The sequence below is a fragment of the Vipera ursinii genome (genome assembly GCF_947247035.1).
Source record: "Vipera ursinii genome assembly, chromosome: 4".
NCBI lineage: Eukaryota > Metazoa > Chordata > Lepidosauria > Squamata > Viperidae > Vipera > Vipera ursinii.
Window position 1 is genome coordinate 28,910,570 of NC_139514.1, and position 27,043 is coordinate 28,937,612.

The window sequence follows — 27,043 nt, forward strand, 5'->3', positions numbered from 1 at the left end:
TGTTTTCAAATTTGAAGAAAGTTTTATTGCAATTCTGTAAGTTCCTTGTATTTTATCTTAATTTTTATATAAATGAATAGAACTCTGTGCACTGTATTCAATGTCTCCAGATTTGTCCCCTTTCCCCAGTCTTGCTGGTTTATGTAATAAAACTTAAAAGGAGTTCAACTGCACAATGACAGATATATTTGCTTTCTATTTGTATAGAAAACAGCAACACTCTGAATTTTACTTACGTTCAAAATTAGGTCAGAATACAAACATCCTACAGTACATCTTAACATAACTGAGACTGTACCAGATAACTTACTACAGGGTTTATTACTACTTTTAGGAAACAACATTCATCTGTGCCTCATATCCACACTAATTTCATCTGCTGAATGTATAGTGCACGAACAAGGTCCTGTGCATGAACAAGGTCCTGGCAAACATCTTGATCAGGATTTGATCATGGGAAAACATAATACTTCTTTTTGAGACTGTCTGAAAGACTGTCATACAAAAGACAGGCCAAAAATATTAAGAGAAGTTCTATAAGATAGGGCAAAAAATAAAAGATTTGAATTATAAGCAGGTAGATCCTATGGGACACTAGAAAATATTCAACAATAGAACAAAATACCTTGGGAAGTGGGAGAGGCTCTCCTTAGCTGGGGATACTTTAAAAAAATGATGGTTCTATTGCCAGGGTGGTGTAATAGTAGATTACCAAACTGGGGGAGAACTTTGGACACTAAGATCCTTTTCCACCCTTACAATATCTTCTATGATTGCATAATTCTATTTTTAACTTAACAGAGTCCGTTATCTTGTCCCTTATCTGTATTTGGAAGAGAAGAAAATATTTATATTTTTTATAATTTTAAAGTAATTAAAAATAAAATTATTTTACTTAACATCTATAATTTGCACTAACTACTTTCTATGATATGGGTATTTTGGAGCCTGCATTTTAGATTTCATATATTTCCAAATTCAAATGACGTGAATATATGTAGAAAGTTTTCAGCAGTCATAACAAGACAGCCAGAATAAGAAGACTAATGGGTTTAATCCCAACTAGAACAGTGTCCCATTTAAAAAATGCTGTCAACAGTGCTACAAACATGGCCTTAAAGTGTGTTTCCTTCCAAAGTCCATTTTTTTCTCCAGATACCACCTTCTCTTTGATGTTTCAGTTATAGAGCTCACCGGTTTATCTCCTATCGTATCAAATGTGGTGTTTGTATAATGCAATTACTTTGGATCACGGAGACAATTGTTTCCAGCATTATTGAGAATGAGACCTATTAAAAGGCTGGCAGACAATCTGGTCACATTAATCAAGCCATAAAAGGGCACTACCTGGAGGATTTATGCTCATTTAAAGAGCTCTTTTACAGAAGAAACCTTAAAAATGGTTTCCCAGCAATACAATTAAACTTTTTGCTCTCCAGCTAATAAAAAGAAAGGCAGACAGCAGATAGAAAAACATGCCTGAGGCTGTTAGGTTTCATCAGATAAGAAAAGCTGGTCCTGCTGCATGTTCAATAATGAATTCTGACAAAAATGTTAGATTTTGTAAAAGATTTTTCATTGTCTCAGAAGTGATAGTCCTCAGCTGGATAGTTGCTACTTGCAAATAAGGGTATATTTTTGAGAATTTACAATTTACTACCAAATCATTTTTTTCTCTCTTTGAACATTTCCCAGAAGCTTGATTTTGATTAGTGTTGATGACACTACATTTACAGTGAACATAGTAAAGCTTTAAAAGAAGATATTCTATCATTATGTTAAATTTCTTAATTCACTGGAAATGTTTTAACAGCTAGATTAAGATTCTAAATTGTAGGGGCCAATGGTTAATCAATTGTTGCATTTTCCAAAGCAACTCATGTTTTGGTTCCTAATGAAAGTTTTCCTTTTCTCATTCTTGTAACACAACATCCTTCCAGTGGAGGGCAATGTATACCTTCAGAAATTTGAGGTTTAAGTTGCATATGTAAAGTTACAGTAGATTTGAGTTTAACTCCTGGTGCCTGCATTTTGCCCTGCAGAATTTTTGCTAATGTTTTTTTCCAGCTTTTAAAAACTTTCCATGGAACTTAACTGTTTTACTTCTTCCATTTCTCCTCCTTCACTTCCAAATATATCAAGTAATTATAACTTATTTGTCTTTTTAACATATAGTCATGCATACATGTTTATTGAAACTAAAATTGCATAAAAGCATCAACCCAATTTTTGATTGTAGGAAACTGGAATCATAGATGGAAGTCTTCTATATTTGATACTTACAAAATGCCCTTATACGAATCAGTGACCCTATTTATAGACCATCTTTAAGCCAATCAGCATTAAATTAAAATATCATTTGGATATTTTGTAAAAGCCACGTAGCATAATAAAAATAAACCAGCATGAATGAATATTTGAATATTATGGCTTGTGTGTTCATTAGATTTCATAAGCTACTTGAATTAGTTCTAATTGTTTTTTTCTTGAAATTGGATTTGAAGAGATAGAAGTATACATACAATCAGTTAATAGGTGAACAGACGTTGTTAATTCCCAGAGGAAGGGCTTGGACTGCCAGCCTTGAATTGCAATTGCAAGAAAGATTTCAACATAAGCAGCACCAATAGTTGTACATATATAAATGCTCAACCACCATAATTAAGTGAAATGAAATTAGGAGATACCTGTGGAAAGAGGGGTCCTTGGTGTTCACTGTGCTTGCTTGTTTTCTTGCAGACCCAAACTAGATAACATCATCAGTGCTAGCTTATATAACTGTAGAAATATAATCACTTACTGGCTCTTGGTTTCCTTATCCTCACTTCAGAACAGGAGTAAGTAAGCGATCTGTGGTTCCTCCTGATACTAAACTACAATTCCCATCAACCTTGACCATTGGTCATAGTGAGTGAATAAGATGGGATTTGGAATATAATAGGATCTAGAGGACTACCACAGTTTGGCCTTCTAGTCAACGAGTAATTTATCCATACATTATACCTGAGCCCCTAACAATCTATAATGCAGAAGTTCACAGTAGACGGGAGACACACTAAGGAATAATCTCAATATCAGGGCTATCAATTCAAAATAAGTTCATTGTAAAATATATGAAATATAATTGAGCTAACAAGCAGAAAGAAAAATAGTTCAGGAATGCATATGATTACCACAAGTATTCTTCTGTGGGGATATCCTGCTATGCCCTATAAACTTGTACTCTTTAAGAGTCTTTCTCCCAATCCTTATCTGAAAATAAGAAGCAAAATTTAGGCTATACATAAATCATCATCAAAGTGCAGTGTGATCTTAAATATACATAGCTAAAAAATGTAAAGTCTCTTTCAAGTCCAATTTAACTTCATAACTTTATGGACATGTCTATGTTGTTTTCTTGGCATCAGTATAGAAGTAGTTTGCCAATCTTCTTAGCTATCATAGAAAGAAAGAAGACTCTATTTTATGGTAACATATACTGAAATATGCTACCCATCTCTTCAAATAAGATTTGATGAAGAAATCAAATTAATCCAAATAAACAGTAGAAAAGAGAGACTGGTAATGTTGGCACAAACTTCTTTTCAATTAAGTAATAGCTTCCTCCTGTCATGACACATTTTACATAAACAGTTTTGTATCTCAAAACACAAATATATTCTTCCTGACAATATGTACAATACTTATCCTACTAGAAACAAAAATCTGTATATATCTGATCAAGAGCTGTTGTAGCCTTTCCTATGTTCACACTTTTACAAACACTACCCTACACCACTGTTTATATGTATGTTATAGGATAATTGGCTCCAGGTGTTGTCTTAAAAAACTTCTGTAAAGGACTGTATTCATCAAACATACTAGAATGCATGAGAGGGAGAAGAGATGGTACAGAAATGCATCACAGTGACATCATTATAATTATTCTTCTTTATTATCATTTGTCAATTTGAAAAAGGAGCAGGGAGTCACAAGTTACGCTAATTGGCACATTTGCTTTATTTTATTAAACAAACTGGGCTTGTATTCTCGTTCTGTTTTTCCCTTTTCTCTTTTTTTGCTTTGTTTGTTGTGTCTCCTGTAGTTCATTCCATCATCACATTGAAATAGGGAGGAAAAAAATGTTTGTTCTTTTTTTTTTCCCCTCTCTTAACTCACTCAATAGGTTTGGACTCCTCAGAGGAACATAACATTGCACACACACTTGGAACAGAGAAAAGGGGAGGCAAGAGAGAGAGAAAGAGCGCACTCGTGGTGGGCAGACAAACACACACACACGCGCAGATCAAACAATTCTGATACAGTGCAAGAATTTTCCCAAAATGATTGAATCATCATTACCAAAAAACTCGCCATAACAACACCAAGAAACAAAATGTTTAAGCCACACTGTTTGACTGGGATTTTTTCCTGCTTTTTTTTTCTTTAAATGTTTGCCACACAGAGAGAATAGAGGTGGAAGGGGCAGAAAGGGGCAAGGAGGACAGACAGATTTACAGGTGAAAGTGGGAGAAGATTGAAACCAGGAAGGGAGGGAAGATACAGGAAAAAGGAGGGGGGAAGGGCAAGAGGAAGTCATTTCTTAATGTTCAGGCATTTTCTTGGTCCGCCTTGCTCTCCTCTTCTTTCACTTCTTCCTGCAGGGCACTTTCAGAAGGTTTGGTTGCTTCTACTGCATCTGTATAAATAAATAAAATTGTTAGGAAGTGTATGAATTGAATTTGCTAGTTTTGTTATAAAAAACAAATTGAAAAATTTTTGCAGAGTGCAAAATAAACTATGTCCCAGGGCTGTACAGTCTTGACATCATCTCTTTTTTGATCACTAAACTGAGGGAAGACAAATTGTGGATCTATTTTTGAACGTTGGGTGAAAGGGTTTGAACGACAAAGTGGGAGTATGAAACCTCTGTCATGATTGTATCACTTCTTTCACTCAGGAAGCTTAATGTGACTCAAACAATCTTTGCAGTACTTAACATTCAGAATGCAGTCCTGATGTCACCTATAAAAGGATGCAACCCTGAAACTAACGGAAGCTGTTGGACCCCAATATGTGAAATCTGAAAAGTTACCTAAGCTCTCAAATTTTCACCGTTGGCATTTAAGTTCCATTTACCTTGCTTGATTGACTCCTGTCCGGCTCTTTTTTTCAAAGAGCCACATGTCTGTAAATTATCACCTCCAGAGAAATTGCAAAAGACCATGAAACCAGGATAATTTTTATACTAAATTAATTACCTTGAGGCTATTAAAATGTAAGGAAATGAGAGGCTAGTCTTTTCAAATAAATTCATCAATTAGCATTCAATTTTCTGGAAAAAAAATATAGGGAAAATAAGGGGGGGAAATAACCTGGAAAATGTTTTCTGAGTTAGAATAATCTTATCAGTTGAATGAATTTGAGTTGGGAAGAAATCTTTGAACTTTGCATTTGTTCCAGCTCATCTAAATTATCTTAAATTCTATATGAAATGCTTTTGGAGCATACACTCGGTTTTTGAATTTTTACATTTTTCCTAAATTTAGCCTCCCTAAATTTCTCTTTGAAAATAATAGCACATGATACTAGCCTATAAAAACTATTTGAAATTATGTCCCACTATAGACATCCCCAAAACATCTGCTTAATATAGGATTTTAGACCAAGTTCTGTCTGTAAATAAATTACAAGGAATTTTGTTTCTATTGTTTTGCTAGTTTCCCCTCTAAATATCTTAACAATCTACATTTATTTTAGTGAACATTTCTGCTTGTTTATAAATATCGAGACATCTATATTTAGAGCACTATCAGAACTGTATTAAGCACAGCATAAGTAAATATGCCATGCTTTCAAGTATATAAAATCTAAAGGTGAGTTCTAAACGTTGATACTCTCTCTTCATCATATGTGGTTCGCTGTATAGAGCAGACCTTGAGTAGATATAAACTAAAACAATTTCTTTAGAATGTCTTTTTCTTCCACACTATGCGGTTCTTTTCAAAGGCAAGGTTATTGTGGATAAGCATTTATCAATAAATGAATCACAGCTATGAATATAAATGTGGTTGTTTGAAAACCAAGATAGGCAATTTTGTTTCCAGAAAGGGCAGTTTTCTCAATTGACTTCAACCGCATTATATGTTAATGGGTTATAGGCTCTGCTCCAAGTGCTTCTACTGCCTTACACTGCTGAAATTAGGTTGAATGGATTTCCGGGTAAAAGACAGTCTCCTGGGATCTGCCCAGTTCTTTTGTCTTCCTTGGATTAATTAAATTGGAGTAGACAACGACACACTGTCTTTGTTATATTTCCTTTCTCTTTTTTTGAAGGCTGATGGCTTTTGGCCTTGGCTTTACATTTGTGGTGGCTTTAGAATGATTAAACATAATGACAGTACATAAACAAATAAATAAATAAAAATCATTTGTAGCTCTATGGACTCTGTATAATAGGAAGCTTTGTTTGTAAATTGTTTTCACATTTACAGCTGACATCATTTATTTGGAAACAACAATAATAATTTCTTTAACATCAACATCTTCATTGGCATATCTCTCCCCGACCTTTGTTCAAATTATCAAGACAGCAGACCATTGTCTTAAACTCACTTTCTGTATCTGCACTTACGGTAGTTTCTAAGAAAATCTGTTGCTCAGCATTTTACCATGCAAGCATCTTCTAAAGATGTGTTGCTTTTTGCTATGAGCAGTTAAACAAGAGTTTTGCCTTAGACCAGGGGTGTCAAACTCAATTTCATTGAGGGCCGCATCAGCATCGCGGTTGCCCTTAGGGGGCTGGGTGGGTATGGTCAGGGTCGGCGTGGCCTACTGGGTGGGCGTGGCTAGAGTGCGTATGGCCTACTGGGTGGGCATGGCCAGCTCTACATCGTTCGCATCAAGGGTGCCTATGGGGGCCTGGGCAGGAGTGGGACAGATCTGAGGGTCTCTGGCAGAAGGAGGGTCTCTGGGCCAGGGCCAAGGCAGTGGGGGCCATTCCCTCACTGTTTCCAGGATGGCTTCGCGGGCCACATGAAACCACTTCGCGGGCCGGATCTGGCCCCCGGGCCTTGTGTTTGACATGTCTGCCTTAGACAGACAGGCCTGTTACTCCTGTAACAGGAAAAAGAAAGCAGACCTATTATTTATTCATTTAAATGTATATTTCTCCTGCAGACAGGATACAGCACATGTCTTGTAAGACTACTATAGACTAACATTAATGTCAATACAAAACCACTTCTAAGTAGACCAATAATTTAATAATGTATCAAACTTCAATAAAATGTATTAAAAATTATTTCTTTAAAATGTGGTTTAAGCAGTTCCATAGCAAAACCGCTTTGCACATTCTCATGGTTTCTTTCCCTAAGAAAGAAGTTATTTTGAACTGCTTGAGAATTGTCTTAGCAATGTTTTTCTGCTTATTTTTAATTTAATTAGAAAGAGGCAGAATATACTATGTTAAGTTATTTTCTGTTATTCACCTTTTCATCAGTTGGAAGACCTCTCGGCTTATTGCATGTTCCAGTTGGGGGGAAAAATGCTGTAATGGGAGGAGTTTCCCCATAATCTCCTTCCATGAGATACAGATGAATTATAGAAAGTCAGGAAGGTTATATACTGCTGGAATGATGATTATTCAGTAAAAGATAGGACACTTATCTACCTTTCTTCATCTTTAGTCAGCTTATAATTAAGGAAGCATTTTGTTCTTGGTACTACAATGCAACACACACTCTCACACACACAAACACACACACACCCTTCATAAATATCTTATACTATGAAAGAAATTTCAAAAATCAGATTCTTTTTACATCAAACTGAAGTACTAAATCAACTTGATTGGCAGTAATTATAACAGTTAATTCCTGGCCAAATGAAGCTCCCTAGGTTGCACATTCCATAGGTAGGCAGAGCATTTCAAAAATGACCTGGAAATGACCATCTCATTTTTAAAGTGCAATATCATCTTAAATATTGTCTCTTTTGCAAAAATTCCGAAGTTGGGAGGGTAGATAGAAAAATATGAGGGTGAGGTCATTTATTCAGCTATTCTGAATTTATTATATTTTTCATGCCTTTTTTTATCAAAATCTAAATCTTATATCTTTTGTATCAATGTATTATTTTACCATTTTTTTCATGTACAAATTCTGGAAGAACACTCTATTTACTCACTATCTTTATGTATGTATCCTACATAATTTAAAAGGTTTTAAAACTCTAAAACAGAGGTGGGAAATGATGGCCCCTTTATGACTTGTGGACTTCAACAAGTCAACGTGTGGACTTCAACTCTTGCTGGCTCAGGAATTCTGAGAGTTGAAGTGCACAAATGACAAAAGTGCCATCGTTCCCCATCCCGGCTCTAAAAGCTATACGACAAATTATTCTCACATATTTGCATGAGGTCATGGCACTGTAAGAATTATCATAGATTGATAAGAAAAGACAGTCTGGTGTGAATACATGAGAATAATACTAGACTAATGCTGATACAGATTATCTTGAACAAAGAGTATAAACTTATTTGTTGAAGTGTGAGAATATTTCAACAAGCCATGATGGAAGTAAACCAAATTTAAAAGATGACACTGCAAACTTGAAACTGTAGTGGATTTGTAGTACTGACAAAATTGTTGGAAAATAATTTTTGTGTTCATACAAAAACCCTGTACAGACATCATTGGAAAACTAATTTTATTTATGTATGACTTGTACCATTTTATTTAGAGGAAGGCTATTGTTTGTCTTTGCAACTTAGCATTATAGAAGATGCTGGGGATGTTTTCCCACTGATAGAAACTGCCAACTTGTCTTACCTTCTAAATTAAGGAGAAAAAATATTCCCTCTCCCCTCTCCCACCTACTGGAAAAAGTTCCCACTTATAAAAAGCTGCCATGTTATTCTTTTACGATCACAGCTTATAAGAGATCTGTAATATAATACATACATAATGGTGACTTTCCATTTGTGATGAACACCATCCCATCTTTCATGATTGCTAGATATTTGCAAAAGAAAACTTTTCAAAAAGATTTGAAAAACAAAACAAAACCCAGTCAAATCAATTTGTTTGTTCATAATTATACAAAAGGCAAATTTTCAGCCATCAGTGTATTAACATTTTTCTTTGAAGTTTGAAGTTAAAACAAAAACCATCAGTCAGGAAATTTACATTAAGAAAAGTTTTTCTTATTATATGATTATTACATATCTTTTAAAGAAAGCAGTTGGCATTCAATTATAGGTTGTATACACGTATTATCACATTTCCTAGAATACAAATGAGAGAGGATGGACCTTTTTTGCACTATCCCAATAGATGCCTGTCATTTTCCAATCCATTTACACACTTTCCAAAACCCATCCAAGCAACCATCTCCCTGTTTCCTTGATGTAAATAGTTGGGTGGTTTATTTGGGATTTTTTCCCTTCCACTTCCCTCTTTTGGAACCTGTGGATTGGAATCTCCATACGTATACATGTGTAGTAAATAGAAAGGAAAGAGGAGGTAATGCAGGACATGTGCTTTGTATGTAAAGGGTCGGGAAAGCACAATGAGAGCTACATTGCCAGGCATTTTGCCTATGTCTAGACACCAGCTGCCTTGTTGCCATGGAAATCCTCCAACTTTGGCTGATGAGCAGAAGTAATGCCTCTCCAGAGACATCATTCAAAGGGGTGGAGGGCAGAACACACACGCACGCACGTGCGCGCGCACACACACACACACACACACACACACACACAGAGAGAGAGAGAGAGAGAGAGGGAGACAGATTACTTATTAATACAGCACCTCACCCCTGCTATAACAACATTCAGTTTCTGGGAATGTGGGAACAGTAGTTTCTCCCATTTACTTCCAAAGCCACTTGCAGTACAGAGAGAAGCCTGACAGCTAAGCAAAATATTGGGGAAATGCTTCACTGCTCATTTCTGAATACTTCCTGCCCCCTCTCATCTCTGAATGCTCATTCACCAGTACCATCAAGCTTCTTCCATCAGCAGACACCTTAATTGTACTGAAAGAAACACTCAAGGGAGGTGGAAATGGCAGACTGTCAGGTGCATTTAGTACTATTCAGAGGAAAGTCTCTCCCTGATGAATGCCAGTCGTTCCCTCTCCATTTGCTGAACAGTTCTGGGGAAAAATAACACCCCACTCTCAATGACTGTGGTGCTGTCATCTTGAAAGCAAATTTCATCAAGACTCTTATTTTAGTTCACACAGTAGGTAGGTGAAAGCATGCAAACGCAATGGGATGGAGTGAGATGCAGAGCAGCATAAGAAAAGCAGTATTTCAGGTAAGACACCAAAACACAATTTATTATTCATATAAATTAAAGAGTCAGGATATAAAAGCACTGTAAGAATATTTGCTGGATTAAGCCAGTAACCTAAGTAGCCTATCATTTTGTCACAGTAGCCAACCAGATACATGGTTTACAAGGACAATGGTATATTACTTTCATTATTTACAAAAGGAATCAATATTTATAACATGTTGCATCTAGTTGAGAAGTTAAGAAATAGCCACTGAAAATTATTTTGCATGACTTTGTCCATTCCTCTCAGATTATACCAAATTCCACTTTAATTGTATTCTGTAGAAGTGACCATCTCCATGAAGGAAACTAACCCATCCTTCTTCTCAGCCTAACCACTTCTTAACCACTGCTATTGATCAGAAATTTCAATCAATTCACTAAGCACCATGGAGAAAGAAGATTATTGAAGGAATACAAAATGGACTTTCTGTGGCAACACAAACACAAAAGAGACTGACTTTGTGGGATGGTCCTTCAGCTTTCCTTCTTGAACAAGACAGCTCACAACATTCTCTAACTGAGATGAAGAGTAAAAGGAACACACCTCCTATTTCATGCATAATAAACAACACTAATTACTTATACTTCAGCGCTGGCTATGAGACAGTATTTTCAACATACCTGAAAGTAATAGTTATTTATGTCACTTCCGCATTAGTGTTTTACATCACTTTGGGAAATGTCTATGGAGATTCTCAGTCATTCAGGTCATAGTTGTCCCAAAGATGCTTTTTCACATGGCAACTGGAGTCTTTCTTTGAAGTCATTTCGCTTCTCATCCAAGCTTCTTCAGCTCTGACTGGATGGTGGGTAATGGCCTAAACAACTCTCTAAAAGAATGCAAATGACCAGCTGTCTGCAAGAAGTATAAAAAATGAAATTCCCCACCATCCAGTTAGAGCTGAAAAAGCTTCTTGGATGAGAAGTGAAACATCTTCAAAGAAAAACAAGAAAGTCCAGTTGCCTCGTGAAAAAGCATCTTTGGCACATTGCTTCCAGGCTGACTAATCTCAATGCACTGTCTGCTTTTTGAGTTCACTTGGTTTATTTTTGAATCTGCTTTAGTTTTACTGACATTGTTTCACAGCTGGCATTTTTGTTTTGGTCACTGTAGCTTTAATTAACTTGTTAGGAAATCCAGTTTCTTCACTCAAACTTCTACTTCCAGGCTAAAACAGCAATTTCTTCTTCCCAAATCCAAAGAGGCTTAGCTTCCTGTTTATGGAGCTTATCCTTTATTTCCATGCTCCACAACCTAGCCACAATAACATGTAAAAAAAGGCTCCTTACAAACTTTCTGGAATGCTATTATTTAAGTGTTGGAGCTTATTGTGGGGGAAGGAGCCATGTTAAATGCATCTGATGAAAGGTGGCAAAGCACATACAATCATTTGTGTTACTTTGTGACTGGGGGCGGGGTGGGGGGTATCTCCAGGAATCAATACTGACAATTCTTGTACTTTTTTCTAGAACTGGAAAGTGAGTATTTATTACCCAACAATAATAGTGTGATCTAGATTCCAAAGTCACCAGAAGTGAAGCAAATTGAAGATCACATTGAGCATTGTGAGCATTTTTTATTATTATTATTATTATTATTATTATTATTATTATTATTATTATTATTATTATTATTATTATTATTATTATTTTATTATTTTATTATTATTATTATTATTATTATTATTATTATTATTATTATTATTATTATTATTTTGGGGGGGAGGCAGTGATGGTGGTGATTTGAAAGTGCAGGACTATCAGTGTCAATCATATCCTCCCATATAGCATTTGCTGCTGAGCTAGCTTAGTGGTAGAGCTTGCCCAATACAGGAGTCATTGATCAGTAAATCTAATAGTGGATGATGGATATAACATATTTATCTAACAGCACTGAATAAAATGCAATTAAACATGCACTCCAAGTACATGTGCTAATAATAACTCCCCAGAACATAGACATATTTAATACACATTTAAATATTCATTGAAACAGGTAACCAGAAAGAATAATTTAAAAATGTCACAATCTCAATCTGGGAAAAATATTACTTTTTGCCCATTATTCAAAATTACATTATTTTTGTAAATGATCCAAATTATTTACAGTTATAATCAGACAGAGCTTTGAAATGCCACATATGCTAGATATATTAATATATATATATATATATATATATATATATATATATATATATATATATATATATATATATATATATATATATATATATACATATATATATATATATGCATGCTAGATATAGGAAGTCCCCAACTTACAGCAATTTCTTTAACAACTGTTTAGAGTTAAAATGACACGTGACTTACAAATGGTCATCACAGTTACAACAGTTGTAGCGTCCCCACGGTCACATGAAGAATACTCAGGCACTTGGCAACCAGCATGTATTTATTTACAAGAGTTGCAGTGCCACAGGGTCATGTGACTGCCATTCGCAACTGTCCCAGACAGTTTGCGGCAAGCAAGGCCAACGGGGAAATTCGGAATCCCTTAATGACTGCATGATTCACTTAATGATTGAATTGATTTGCTTTATCACTGTAGCAAAAAGGTCATAAAATCAGTCATGACTCAGTTAACAACTGCCTTTTTTAGCAATGGAAATTCTGGTCCCAGTTGTGTATTGTTAAGTCAAGGATTACCTATATCTCAAAATATTTCCTTCATGTTCAAAGTTTCACTTTTAAAAATATTCAAAAGAAAACTCTGGGGGCTATTAATCAAAAATCAAAATTAATTTAAAAAGGAGGGGGAGTCAGAAGATTTGAAAATAGTAGGAAGATTGTTTTCTGGAAGTCCCAACACATTTTAATCAGATGCCTTCTGCAGGAGAAAGAAGACTCAACAGCAACTTTTATTCTTCAAGCATGCAGATACTAATCAGAACATGTTTGATTCAAACTACTCTTCAGTGTTTGCAAAAATGATCTGAATAATGCACTTTGGGGGGAGACAGGAAAATCACAAAGATTAAAATTATGCCAAGATGGCTTCTGATTCAAAATAGATGCATAGAGATATGATGGGTTATGGACTCCTAATGATGTGTTGTTCTAACAGAAGCACCTGCAGGATATTCCTACCATGTCTGGTTCTGATTTTATCAAAACCACAGCTGTGAACTATTTTTCACAGCATGACTATATAGGTCTAGATATGTTTCCAGCTGTGGAATGAAATCTGGCAGATGGTAAAATAATGCAGCTTGAACAAGACCTTGACAACCTATTTCTACCACATGTGGTTGCTTCATACAGAATTTTCTAGCCATTTGGAGTGATTATTTTAAATTCTTGATTGTATTTGTAAACTGTAAGGACTTAAGATAACTTGGAGGCACTGAGATTCTTTTTAATCAGATATAGCACTGTTCTCTTTCCACACACTTGAATAAAACTTCAATTTGCCAATATGAGCAAAGCAAGATATAGAATGACAAGATTACTATACAATTGTGAATGCTTTCCAAAGTTAGGTTGGGGGAAAAATTTCCTGTCCAGCTTTTCAATGAATGGGCCTTCTTCAGTCATGGTCCAAAGTTAATAAAAGGCCTTTCTAAACAATTCTGCCTATTTCTCTTTTTTCTTAAAGCACTAGACCACAGATGTCAAACTTGCCGCGTCATGTGATGTGTTGCGAAGTATCTCAACTTTTTTTTTTTTTGTATTGCCGGAGCTGGGGTGGGTGCAGCCTCTGCATGATGAAACCAGCCCGTGGGCTGGCAGTTTGACACTCCTGCACTAGACCCTTACAGCCTTTTCAAACTTTTGTGCTATTGTCAGTTTACATCTTAACGTGACCTTTACCTCCATTAAATTTTTAAGATCTTATAATAATTGCTTATTGTTATCCCATATTGGTTTGTAGTGAATTTCTGGTGCTGTTTTCAATGCTGATTTTATCAAATGTTTATGGCAATGTATGTTATCTATATGTAAATAGAGTCAGTTTGGTCTAGTGCACGGGTCGGCAACCCACGGCTCCGGAGCCGCATGTGGCTCTTTGAGCCGTCTCCTGCGGCTCCGTCGCCCGGTGCGCGTGCACCTCTCCGAACGGGAGGAGATACGCGCGCACCACTCCAAAGGTTTGGAGAGGTGCGCGCGCACCTCTCTCGCACCTCCGCCCGAACACCCGTTTGGAGACCTGCTGATGTTCGGGCGGAGGTGCGGTTTGGAGACCTGCTGGTGCTGGTTTAGAAAGCTGCCGCGGCCAAACCGCTGTTCGGGCAGAGCTGCGCGCACACCTCTCCAAAGGTTTGGAGAACTGCGCGCGCGCACACCTCTCAAAACCTTTGGAGAGGTGCGCGCGCAGCTCCGCACGAACACCCGTGTCGAGACCTGCAGGTGTTCGGGCGGATGTCAGGCGGCAGTTTGGAGGTCCCGGGGGTGGCTCCGGCGATGCCCGGGCTGAAGGCGGTGCCGCAACCCAGCGCCCGTCACCATGGAGACCTGTCGCCGCTGGCGTGCAGGTGCGTCCACCGGCACCAGCAGGTCTCCAAACCGCTGTTCAGGCGGAGCTGCACGCGCACCTCCGCCCGAACACCCGTGTCGAGACCTGCTGGTGTTCGGGTGGAGGTCAGGCGGCAGTTTGGAGGTCCCGGGGGTGGCTCCGGCAACGCCTGGGCTGAAGGCGGCGCCGCAACCCAGTGCCCGTCACCACGGAGACCCGTTGCCGCTGGCGTTCAGGTGCGTCCACATAAAAAAAGGGGAACCGCGCACGTGTATCCATGCGCACGCATGCGCAAAAAACAACATTTTGCACATGCGCAAAACATTTTGTTTTATGCGCATGCACGTGCGTGGATACACGCGCGTGGCTCCCACTTTTTTTGTGTGATGGAACCGGTTCCCAGTGGCTCTTTTGCTTTTTCAGGTTGCCGACCCCTGGTCTAGTGGTTAAAGCACCAGGCTAGAAAGTGGGAAAATGTATGTTCTGCCTTAGCTATGAAAGCCAACTGGACAACCTTGGGCCAATCATTCTTCCTCAGTCCAAGCCACCTCACAAGGTTGTTATTGCAGGGAAAATAGGAGGGGGGAGGTTTGTTGGATATGTTCACTGCCTTATTTGTAAAAATAATTAAGGCAATATATAAATAAAAAACAAAGTTATATCTGTAGCTGCATATAAGGAAATTAATGTAAAATAAAGAATAACATTTAACACTTTCTTAACAAAAGTTTATTTAAACAACATTTGTCAGGTAACTTTTCTGGAATTTATGTGATAGAAAAAACTACTAGGGCTTACAAATAATGTAGTCTTACATAATTATGTGCTATGTAGTCATCTGTGTATTTGTGGACACACCTTTTATTAGAATTTAGAACTCTAACAATTAGCTATTGCCATAAAACTGGAAGAAATAGATTTCATCACAAATCCATAATCTCTAACAAGGAAAAATGACACGCTGGGATAGACGATAAAATGATTTTTTTTCTTCCTTATTTCTTAATATTTTTACCAGACTGAGTAAGAGTTCTTTAATGATATCAAGATATCATGTTGCCACAATCTGTAGTAAAGAGGGCAAAGGGAATGATGCCGGCTTAAGATTCAGTGTAATTGTTATAACAACCTGCTGATGTTCAAACCTAAAGGTATAATCAATAGATTATTTCTGAGCTTCCCATCAGCCTTGCTGACAAATGACCTACTTGGAAACAATTTTGACTGTGCTAAGAGCATAATATCAAATGTATCAATGATCACAGCAATATTTATATCCAAACTATATGGGTGTAAACTACATAAACCTAATGGAATTGATTTCAAAATTTTTAAGCTTGCAATCCTATGTATGCTTAACTGCCATTTCTATTCAACAAAGGTAAGTATGGATAATTTTGCCCTATAAAATAGATAGATAACCTTTATTGTCATTTTTTGTCATTTTTTACTGTGGGCACCATTGCACACATTAAAAATGAAATTTAGTTGCTTGCTCTCTAAGTGTACACATACATAACACACATTTAAACATACTAAACACAACATATGTATACACCTACACTCTTACATATAAGTAACATATAAATATTAATCACGTCCATCTTGAATACATAACAGAAGGAGAAAGCGTTAGAATTCACAAGGTTATTACTGTATGGAACAAAACTGTGACTGAATAAAATAAAATAAATGTATGAAATAAACAAATTAAAAACAGCAGTTAAAAAGAATAGAAAGGTGTATGTTATAGCAGCAAAACAGCAGTAAATATTTTAAAAATCATTGTTTGTTATATTTTGTATAAAGCAGGTTTCTGTTTGATGTCTGAAAACTTTGGGTGCTGAGACTGGAGTGTCCCCAAGAAGGGCATTATATAAGCTGGCAACATTCTTGAAAAGGACCTGCTCTTAGTGGTGACTCAATTCAATAAACAGAATTTCATGGTACACTGAATTACTCATACAGTACAGAACATGTACAGATGATTTCCAGATATTTAGATTTAAAAAAATAAATAGTACTTCAAAGTGAAAATAAATAAACAGGTAATCAATGCAGATAAATCAAAAGTTGGAGACATTGGATCAGTCCCTGCCAACAAACTGGCAGTTGCATTTGGCACAAATTGTTATGTCCAGCAGTTATTATATCAGGAAATACCATCCTGTTTATATACACTGTGATATATCTCTCACTTGCTTGAACAGTACTATGGGTAAACACTGGTCTAATGAATTTCATTTGAGTTCCTCTTGGACCCTCTATGTGTCACTTGTAACATTTCATCTCCTGGACCTCAGTTAACCAAGAAGCAGCCAAGATTGGTGCAGAGAGAGGCTCATGGGGGCAATCCGGTCCAGGGTCTCTGTCACATGCTTCTTCTAGGCTGCAGCCAAGGCCTCGAACAAAGTGTCTGACTAGCCTTGGAGAAAAATCCCAAACTTCCGCTGGAAGCCAACAGAGTCCATAAGTAATCTGGGCCACTCAAAAAAGACCTCTGACCTTGTGGAAGTAGGTGGTCCCAATGAGTCAGAGAACAACCAAAAAGTGATATATTTGTAGTCATAGGCTGATGGTGAGGTTCTCCAATATTAGAGCACACTGCAACTGTCTCAAGACAAAAAGATCTAGTGTGAGACTTCTGGAATAATTCAGCCTTATATCGTTTTGGACTGGTTGATGGTTGTTATGGAGCTGCCCTGCCTTTAACATCATCACAGGTAGGTTAAAGTCTCCTAGGATCATCAGCTTCAGGGACTCCACTACCAACCTGGCAAAGGAATACTGCAGCTCAAGCAGGGATTATGCTAGTTATCAGGGATGATGGTAAACCAGCAATAGTCCAACTGTTCCTGAAGGCCTAACTTAAAGAAGAGAGACTAACATCCAGTATTATCTGTGGAGCAGAACCTCTAATAGCTGTCAATTATACATGAATAACAATATAACTTCCTTTCCTGAGGTCCCTGGTGGCAAACATGAAACACAGGTGTTCATATTTCTGAGATATGCCACCCCCATTGGACCACCCAGGTCTCAGCATGCAGACTGGCACCCTGGTCCGCATCGTGGATAAGGACAGATTTATTATACACTGATCTGGCATTCGAGAGCAGCAGTTGGAACCCAAGGCTACTGGTTCATCTACCTGGTCCCAAATGCTGAGGGCCAGAACTCAGGACCACTTTCAAACAGTGTTTCCAGCATCTCCAAGTACAGCCCAGCCCAGATACTTTCTCATTTTGACAATGAGTTCTACCTTGGACAGCCTTTATATACAAAAACATATATTTTCCTGTTCATTAAAAAAACCCAGTTCATTTCCAAATCATTTGCCTTTTGCTGTAAACATGGGTTAAAATGAAAGCACTAATATGCTTTCTTTCACCAGTTAATCCTGTGTGGGAGTAACTTAACAGAAAATGTCACTCTTTAAAAGAGAAATATGTTGTTCATCAGACAGCAGATGACATCCCACAGTGATCCTGACATTAAATATCTACATTTCCTTAAATAATTTTAGGAGCAACTAAGCTAGCACTTGGGGATAATTCAAAGTGTTTTGTTAAGTTTGTTTGCTCACCTATGTAGCACACATTCTCATCAAGATGAGAAACATTGATTAAGTTCACATTATGCATTGTTTAGTCATAATCATTTGGAATTTAGTCATAATTATTTGGAAAATGGTATTTGGCTAGATGTGCAAAGCAAGATTAAATTTAATAAGACTCAATACATTCAGTGAGGGTTACTCTTCAAGATACCAGTGGGTAATGTATTAGTAGTGTCAGCCATATTTACATTACAGAAGTCTAGAAAGCTTTAAGAGATGAGACAATTACTGTATGTACTATTCATATATTGGGAATATCTTTTTTAAGTGCTTTAGGCCTATTTTAAATATGTTTCAGAGTGACAGGAAAGTACTATGAGTTTCCAACAAATAGGATAATGGAGTTTCAGGAGTTACAGTAAATATAGCCCTAGTCAAATGATTGGCTAAATAAAGTAGTTTTTAACTTCTTGCTGATTTCATGTACTTTGAAATGTAATTGTCACCTGATTTTAACATGGTGATTATTGAAGTCACAAAATTTATTTTTTTTATTTTTTTGAACTGCCACAATGAAGGGATTCATAGAAGATTAAAATCTCAACTATAATTCACTCTACAAATAATTTTACATAACAATAAATAATCATTAAACAACCTGTTAAAGTTTCCTTTGTTGGTAATTTGTTAGTAATTGGCATAATATGTGTGTGTGTGTGTGTGTGCGCGTGCGTGCGTGCGTGTGATATAGATATATATATATACAGCTGATTTTCTCCCACACAAATTTGTTTCTCCCATATCCTTATTTCATTAATATAGAAGATTTCTTCCATCAGCTTAAACCAAATAAATACCATCCTTTCCTGTAAATATTATTAGCTAAAAGGGTGCATGTAGTGGTCACTGCTTCAAGGAGAAGTGTTACAGAATAAGTTTCTATGAGTCTACTTAGAAAGTAATTCTACTAAATTCAATACAGCTGACTTTCTGTAAAGGGAAATAAGATTACAGGTTTAATCAGATTTCTTGAGTTCTTTCTAGTATGTTTGCTGAACTATCATTACTCTTTAAGAAAAGGATATACATTCTAAGTAAACGAAGTGGAAAATGCATAAATTTGCTTCAAATTACATACCCCAGAAACACCACCTCTGCTGTAAAATACTGCAGTAAGAACTATGAAAAACACAGATAAAGATGCAGCTTAATGCTGTTTCTTACCACGATAGTTTCAAACACAGTAATGCCCAAAATAAAGTAAGATGTCATTTAAACAAAAAACAAATAAAGAAGAAAAGGTATAAGGATTTCAGACCAAAAGAACTTACAGTGTTTCTTGTTGCTTTTAGCATGACAAAATGGAAGTCATAGGCAGATGTACGTTGTTCTCACCAAAAGCAACTATCTCTGTTTCTTCCTTCTCTCTCCGGCTTGAGACTTAATTAAGGTGAAACGTGTGGCATGACATCACTGCACTGCAAGTTGTCCGACCCCAGCAATCATCAAAGCCAATGAGGAAAAGCAAAGGCAGAACAGCTCGCTGTGCAGTGATGTCACAGTTGCATCATTTAATTCCCATCACTGAAATGTGGCCATACAGACAGGATGATGATTTTGGCTACAACTTTTATGCAGTCTGTAAAATATTGTACAGTAGATTTGGGGAGGTCCTATAAACTGTTTTCAGCAGGAGAAAAATGTATATGTTACATTTTTAAAAATTAGTATTTCAATGAAGAATGAAATATATACATACATTCCACAAGTTTTCTTTAAAAAGTGGTAATAATGTGAGCATTTCTACAGCATTTTTTCAGAATGTTGTAATGTCCTACACAACTGGTAATTGCTTTAGCCTGGATTTATATTTAATAAACATAGTGAAAAATAAATCAAGATACCACATTATAGCTTTACCAATTACTGTATATACATATTCTCAGAAAGCTTTAGTGTTCAGTATTTAGTAGGAAAACAAATGGCATAAAATATAATTATAGTAGAATCTTTAGGATGTTTACATATAAATAAACCCAACAGATATCCTTTTAAAACCATTTTTCTAGGTTACTATCAAAATTTGGCATGTACGTTTAGAGGTAAATCCAGAGAAAACTTTAGTCCTATTGGTTTTTTAGCCTATTATTGTTTCAATTAATATTGTCATTTTAGGATATCTTAAAAAAACCTTCAGTATTGTACAGTAATTGCACCAACACCTATGTGGCTCTGTATGAATACAGATAGTTTTGTGCTGATCATGCTGTTACTTTGGCTTCCAGTAGAATCCAATAATGTAAATGTTTCTTTTTCCCTGTGGAATCTAATACATTTATTCATAACTTGAATCCATAATAACCTGATGGTAACTAAGGCATGATTGACTGTGATAAAGTGCTGTGGCCCCTAAATGGTGCACAAGATGAATCTATGCAAAGGCTCTCCAAACTGCATTTGCCATATGCTCAAGAAGGAGCCATGAGTCCAGGAGGACCCCTACGTTGCACACCAGCTCGGTTGATGACACCTAGGAAGACCAAAACTCACCTCCGTCTTGCTAGGTCTGAGTCAAATCCAGTTCTTCTCTATCCAAACCCTTACAGTCAATGGGCAATAGACCAACACCTGGTCAGCATCACTTTGCTAATTCAGGGTGAAAACCTGGATATACTTACTGATGATACTGCATTCAATGCAATATATCTGTCAGTGTTCTTGTTGGATATCAAAGAGGAGGGGCAAGAGACCCAAGACCTAAGCCATCCCATGTTGCAGAGACCTAGAGTTCAATCTAAGCCCACTCAACTCTTAATGAAAGTGGTCATAGAGAAATGAAGAAAATGACCACAAAACAGTACTCCCCGCTATCAATCTCTAGAGACAGTCGAGAAGGATACCATCGTTGATAGTACCAAAAGTTGCTGAAAAATCCAGGAGACCTGTGACAAAGCCACCATGTCAATTCCAAACTTTCACAGGTGATTCACAAATTGCTGAAAAATCCAGGAGACCTATGACAAAGCCACCATGTCCATTCTGAACTTTCACAGGTGATCCACAAGAAATGATTAAACTGTATCTCAAACTGAAACCTGTCTGAAACAGTCCAGATAGTCTACTTTATTCAAGGCACTCTGAACCTATCACCTTCTCAATAACTTTTCTTAAAGGGGAAGGTTGTAGACTGTACTAAATTTATATACAGTCAGGAATGGCCTCTTGAGAATGACAATATATTTTTAAACTCTTTTAATTCTTCAAAGCAGGTGATATGTTATCAATACTATTAGTTCATTATCAATATAAACAGTGATTTATAACTTGAAAAATGTCCTTAAATGTTAGTGAAATGTAGTATTAGAATTGTGAATTATTACCACAGGAATAGTATCAAGCTCCAAATCTCCAGACAGTTTATATATTAAATAGCAAGCAGGCAAGCTAATAATCTGATGAATACATTGTCTTTACTCAGAAACCATAGTATGTTTTGAACCAATATGTTTTGCATAGCCTTAACAAGCACCAACAAAGGATACCAAGCTGGCAGTAATAGCCAACACCCTATAGGCTCAAGTTCCAAATGGATCTCAACAGACTTGAACACTGGGTCCTATCTAACAAAATGAAATTCAATGGAGAGAAAAGTAAGATTTTACACTAAGGGGGGGGAAAACAACCCCAAATGTACAGGTACAGCTTAGGTGAAACATAAGTCAATAGTAATTAACTGCAAGAAGGATCTTGGAGTTCTAGTAGACAATCACTTAAATAGGAGCCAGCATTGTGCTGCAGCTACCCCCCCCCAAAAAAAAGCCAATGCAATCCTGAACTATATTAACAGGGGGATAGAATCAACATTATGTGAAGCATTAGTACTGCTTTATAATGCCTTAAAATACTGCATCCAGTTTTGATCACCACAATTGAAACAAGATGTTGAGACTCTGGAAAGAGTGCAGAGAAGGCGGGCTGGAGGCTAAAATATATGAAGAATGGTTGCAGGAATTGGGTATGTCTGGTCTAGTGAAAAGAAGGGCTAGAAGTGACATGACAGCATATTCCAATAGGCTGCCACAAAGAAGAGGGGGACAGTCCATTTTCTAAACCACATGAAGGCAGGACAAGAAGCAATAGATGGAAACTAATCAAGGAGGCAAACAATCTAGACCTAAGGTGAAATTTTCTGACAGTGAGAACAATTAACCAGTGGAATGGCTTGCCTTTAGAAGTTATAGGGTCTCCTGATTGAGCAGCGAGTTGGACTGGAAAACCTCCAAGGTCCTTTCCAACTCTTTTATCCTATTCTGACTTTATTTAAAATATAACTAATTCTCATGTAAAAGCAGAATTCTGCAACATTCATCTTGAGATTCTGGCTACAGCTAGTTCATGATTAGTGCAAGTTTGAATAATGCAATATTTAATTTCATGTGAATTATAAATTGATACCAGGTCATATATAATGTAAATCAAAATTCAGTAAATGCAAATATAGCACAGTTAAGGCTCATGCATGCACAGTTGTTTTTTTGGGTTTTGATGATACAATAACTTTTATGTATACACAATGGAGAAAAGGAATATTCCATCAGTGGGAAATAGCGGTGTGCTATTGAAGGAGTTTGCTCTCAATGATTTTGAAGATGTCTTTTGAGATGTAGAAGTTGTAAGGCAAAAAATTATGGATGCTGATCATAATATTGACCAAAGCATGCAAATTCTGCAATTGGAGGATAAAGCACTTTGAATCTACCAGCATATATGAAGATTTAAAGCAAAAGAAAACAGTCTACACTGTTAAAATATTTTGAAAGAGAATAAAGATGTTTTCAACTGTGTAAACTTACTATATATTCTTCGTATCATTTATATTTCATTAATAAACATTTGAAAATTTATGTTTTCATAAATTTATATTTCCAGTGCTGGAATCAATTTCCATGTTTCCATAGAAATATCACTTTGAATAGTGCAATTCAAATAATGTGACCATTTCATTGGATTAATCATCTATACAAATTGAGACCTACCTGTTTTTAAAACTTCTAAACAAATTATTTTTTTAAAAAAGTGGAGGTCAACAGGCACCATCTAAGGGTGCCTGTAGATAAGAGGTGCCTGGAAATAATGGATTATCTGGACCCTTTTCAGTCAGGTTTCAGATCCAGATATGGGACAGAAACAAGCATGAGATATTGGTCGCACTCATGGATGATGTCTCATATGGCAGATGGGACAGGGTATATCTATCCTTCTTTTTCTTGATCTCTTGGTAGCTTTCAATACCATTAAAATGGTATCCTTTGGCACTGATTTAGGGTGTTTGGGGTGGGGGGCATAGTTCACAGTTCACACTCCTTCCTCTAAATCTGGTTTCAATTGATAAGGAGCAAAAGGTCCAGCTCACAGCCATTGTTTGTGGCATGCTACAGGGCTCATTGCTTTCTGCACTCCTTTTTAACATCTACGTGAAACCACTGGATAAGATCATCCATCACCATGGAATGAGGTATCACCAGTAGGCTGATGATAACTAGTTCCACCTGGAGGCTGTGAATGCCCCTTTGCAGCCCTGGAGGCTGTGGGAACAACACACTCCAACTGAATCCTGATAAGACAGAGTGGGTAATGCAGATAGCAGTTGTGCCTAAAGGGTCTTCGCTCAACTTCGTGCTGTGTAAAGTTGCACCTTTTCCTAAACTGGGAAGCTTTCTGCTCAGTCACTCATGACTGAGTGAATGTACCTCTCATTTGGACTACTGCAATATGTTCTATATGAGGCCACCCTTGAAAAGTATCCAGAAGCATCAGCTGGTGCAAAATGTGGCCATGTGAGCTATATTGGGTGCCCAAAGAAGGACACATATACTATCTCCGCTTTGCAAGCTGCATTGGGTGCCAATTGCTTTCAGGGCCAACTCAAGATGTAATTATGACCTAGAAAGACCTAAATAGTATGGGACCTGGCCATCTACAGAGCCATCTTCAGCCCATTATATCAGCCTGCCTCACCTGGTCAGGTAGGAAAGGCATATTGCAGACTCCCAAAGAATTCCAACTGGTGGGGTTCATAAAGAGAGCCTTCTCTTCCATTGCCCACACACTGTAGAACACAGGGCCCCACTTCCCTGGCCTTGCAGGTTGTACAGAGAAGCAGGGAGCCCTGGGGCTGGTTAGCATCCTGAAAGCCTGTTTCCCCCCTCCCCACCGATCTTTTAAATAATTTTAACATTCTTTGCCTCTTTTATATTTCACATGCTGTTTTTATGCTTTGAATATTTTATTGTACACTGCCCAGAGTCCCTCTCTGAGGGAGATGGGTGGTTCTTAAAAATGATAAATAAATAAATTGAAGCTATCATCCAAACGTTTGGAGATAAACTATAAATATTTCTATATTTCTACCTAATAAAATTGAGTTTTCAACAAATGGACAAAAGAATAAAAACTTCCTGCCATTAAAAACAGCTTCTGACATATTCAGATTTAAGATGACCAGTTCACTATCCCAATTCTCCCCATGAGTCCCTTGTTACTGTAACATGGATTTAATTAGCAATGTTGGTGTCAGACATGAGAATTAAAAGATTAGAAAATCTGTGGATGCTGCAGTTGCCATTGAGTTATGAATTTTAAAATTCATGACAAAAGGGTTTGAATCGTTGTGACTCTATGAAAAGTAGATTAATTTAACAACAGGTCTTACAATTGTTCTAAAAGCATTTCCCACGGTATAATCCTATTACTCATCTTAGAGAATTAAGAAAATCTTAGTACGGGACTGGATGGTTACAAATGAGAAACATTTTTCATGTACTTGGAGGGACTGTTTTATTGTTGCATGTTGCACAGAGTGCCCTGACATTAAAAGAAAAAATCCAGGACTAAACTAAGATATTAATTAAACTCTATGTACATCCTGACAGATGATGTAGCAGGGCAGCAATTCATCCCATGGTCTCCCTCTTCCCTTGACTTTGTTTTCTTTGTTTTGTCATTTGCCCAGACACAAAGGCAAAAACCTTTAATGATTACATAGACACCCATTCTGCCAAATCCAATAATTACAACCCCCAAAAGCCCAGAAAGGGAATATTGAGCGCTTGTGCTGAGTCATTGAAGCCCAGGTGTGAAAACATCATAGTAATTACTTTTGAGTCATGCTAACAGGCACATTTAATTAGTTCTGAACTAGGGGGGAGGAGGAGTGACAGGAAGTTTAACAAACTACTGTATTTTAAAATAGATTATTTTTTTATTTATTAACATACTTGTCAAATTTTATTTTGTAGAGTTTCTCCAAGACAAGAAGGTACTCAGCAGGTGAAAATTTTTTAAAAATTTAATCGACCTATTCCAGGTCGATTCCATAGGTTTCTGATTATTAGTACCTTAAAAAATAAATGGGAATGGAACCTTAAGTAGAAAATGTATGTGATGTGGCTGAACTTGTTTACTTCTTGTTAAACATAAGGATGTTGCCTTTGACCAGATTTTTTGTGTACTTGTTCTATTTCTTTTTTAAAAAAAATCCTTACTATTGATACTGAGCATCCCGGTAACTTTATTATTTATTTATTTATTAATTGAATTTTTATACCGCCCTTCTCCCGAAGGACTCAGGGCGGTGAACAGGGCATATAAATAGAAGTACAAAAGTTAAAAAGGATTAAATTGTTGCCCAAATTAAAACAATCAAAATATAAAAAACATTAAAACCCTAACATTTCCCCCATCAGGCCAGGCCAGCTTGTTCGAATAAATGGGTCTTTAACCCACGCCAGAAGGAGCAAAGATCCGGTGCCATCCGGAGCTCAACCGGCAGTTGATTCCATAAAGCCGGGGCGCCCACAGAGAAGGCCCTCCCCCTGGGGGCCACCAGCCGGCATTCTCTGACCGGAGGCACCCTGAGGAGGCCCTCTCTGTGGGAACGCACAGGGCGGAGGGGAGTTGACGCCGGCAGCAGGTGGTCCCCGAGGTATTCCGGGCCCATGCCATGTAAGGACTTAAAAACCATCACCAAGACCTTGAACCTCACCCGGAAGACAACTGGTAACAACTTCTTTTAGAATATTGTACATATAAATTCTAAAACATCTTTTCACTTATTTATTCATTTGTCAGCTTGCATGCTTCTTCAGTCACAAAGTCACAAGTGGTTTATGGCTTATAAAGCAGAACTGAAATAGTGATTAAAAAAAATCAAAAATAACAAATCAGAATTTAGAAAAAGAACACAAGGCATACATCAGCTAAGGTAACTAGCACTAACTTATTTCCCACCAACTTCCAAATAGGCTTAAGCCATGGTTGGAGAAATGAAAATTAGCCCTATATCTCATTTTAAACTATACTTTGAAAAACAATTATACAATTGATTTCCTTTTTAAAATAGAACGTCTCTGCAAATGATTATCATTTTTCATTTAAGAAACTAATATAAACAGTCTCTAAACATAGTGACACCAGATTCTTTATCAGTTTACCATTATGTCTGAAACAAATAGAATTTGTTTCATGCTGAGCCTATGTTCTATCATCTACTTCTACTTTTCTTTTTATTTATTGCCTGAGGAAAAGTTTTATAGAACTGAAAAACATCCATTTTCTTCCTTAATAGGAGTCAGTAAATGTGTTGATCAAATTTTGCGCTTTAAGTTTAAAACATTATATCTTCTTT

General features: G+C 36.9%; 1 protein-coding gene across 1 annotated transcript in view; it reads right to left on the reverse strand.

Moving 5' to 3' along the window:
• Positions 1 to 4,517: 4,517 nt before the first annotated feature.
• GAP43 (growth associated protein 43) overlaps positions 4,518 to 27,043 on the reverse strand; it is a gene marked incomplete at its 5' end in the record, with an annotated part of 72,375 nt that continues 49,849 nt past the window's right edge. Inside the window, one exon of the mRNA XM_083361957.1 lies at positions 4,518 to 4,678. Within this exon, the coding sequence (XP_083218083.1) occupies positions 4,590 to 4,678 (89 nt within the window). The 3' untranslated portion in view covers positions 4,518 to 4,589. The remainder of the gene's footprint in view (positions 4,679 to 27,043) is intronic.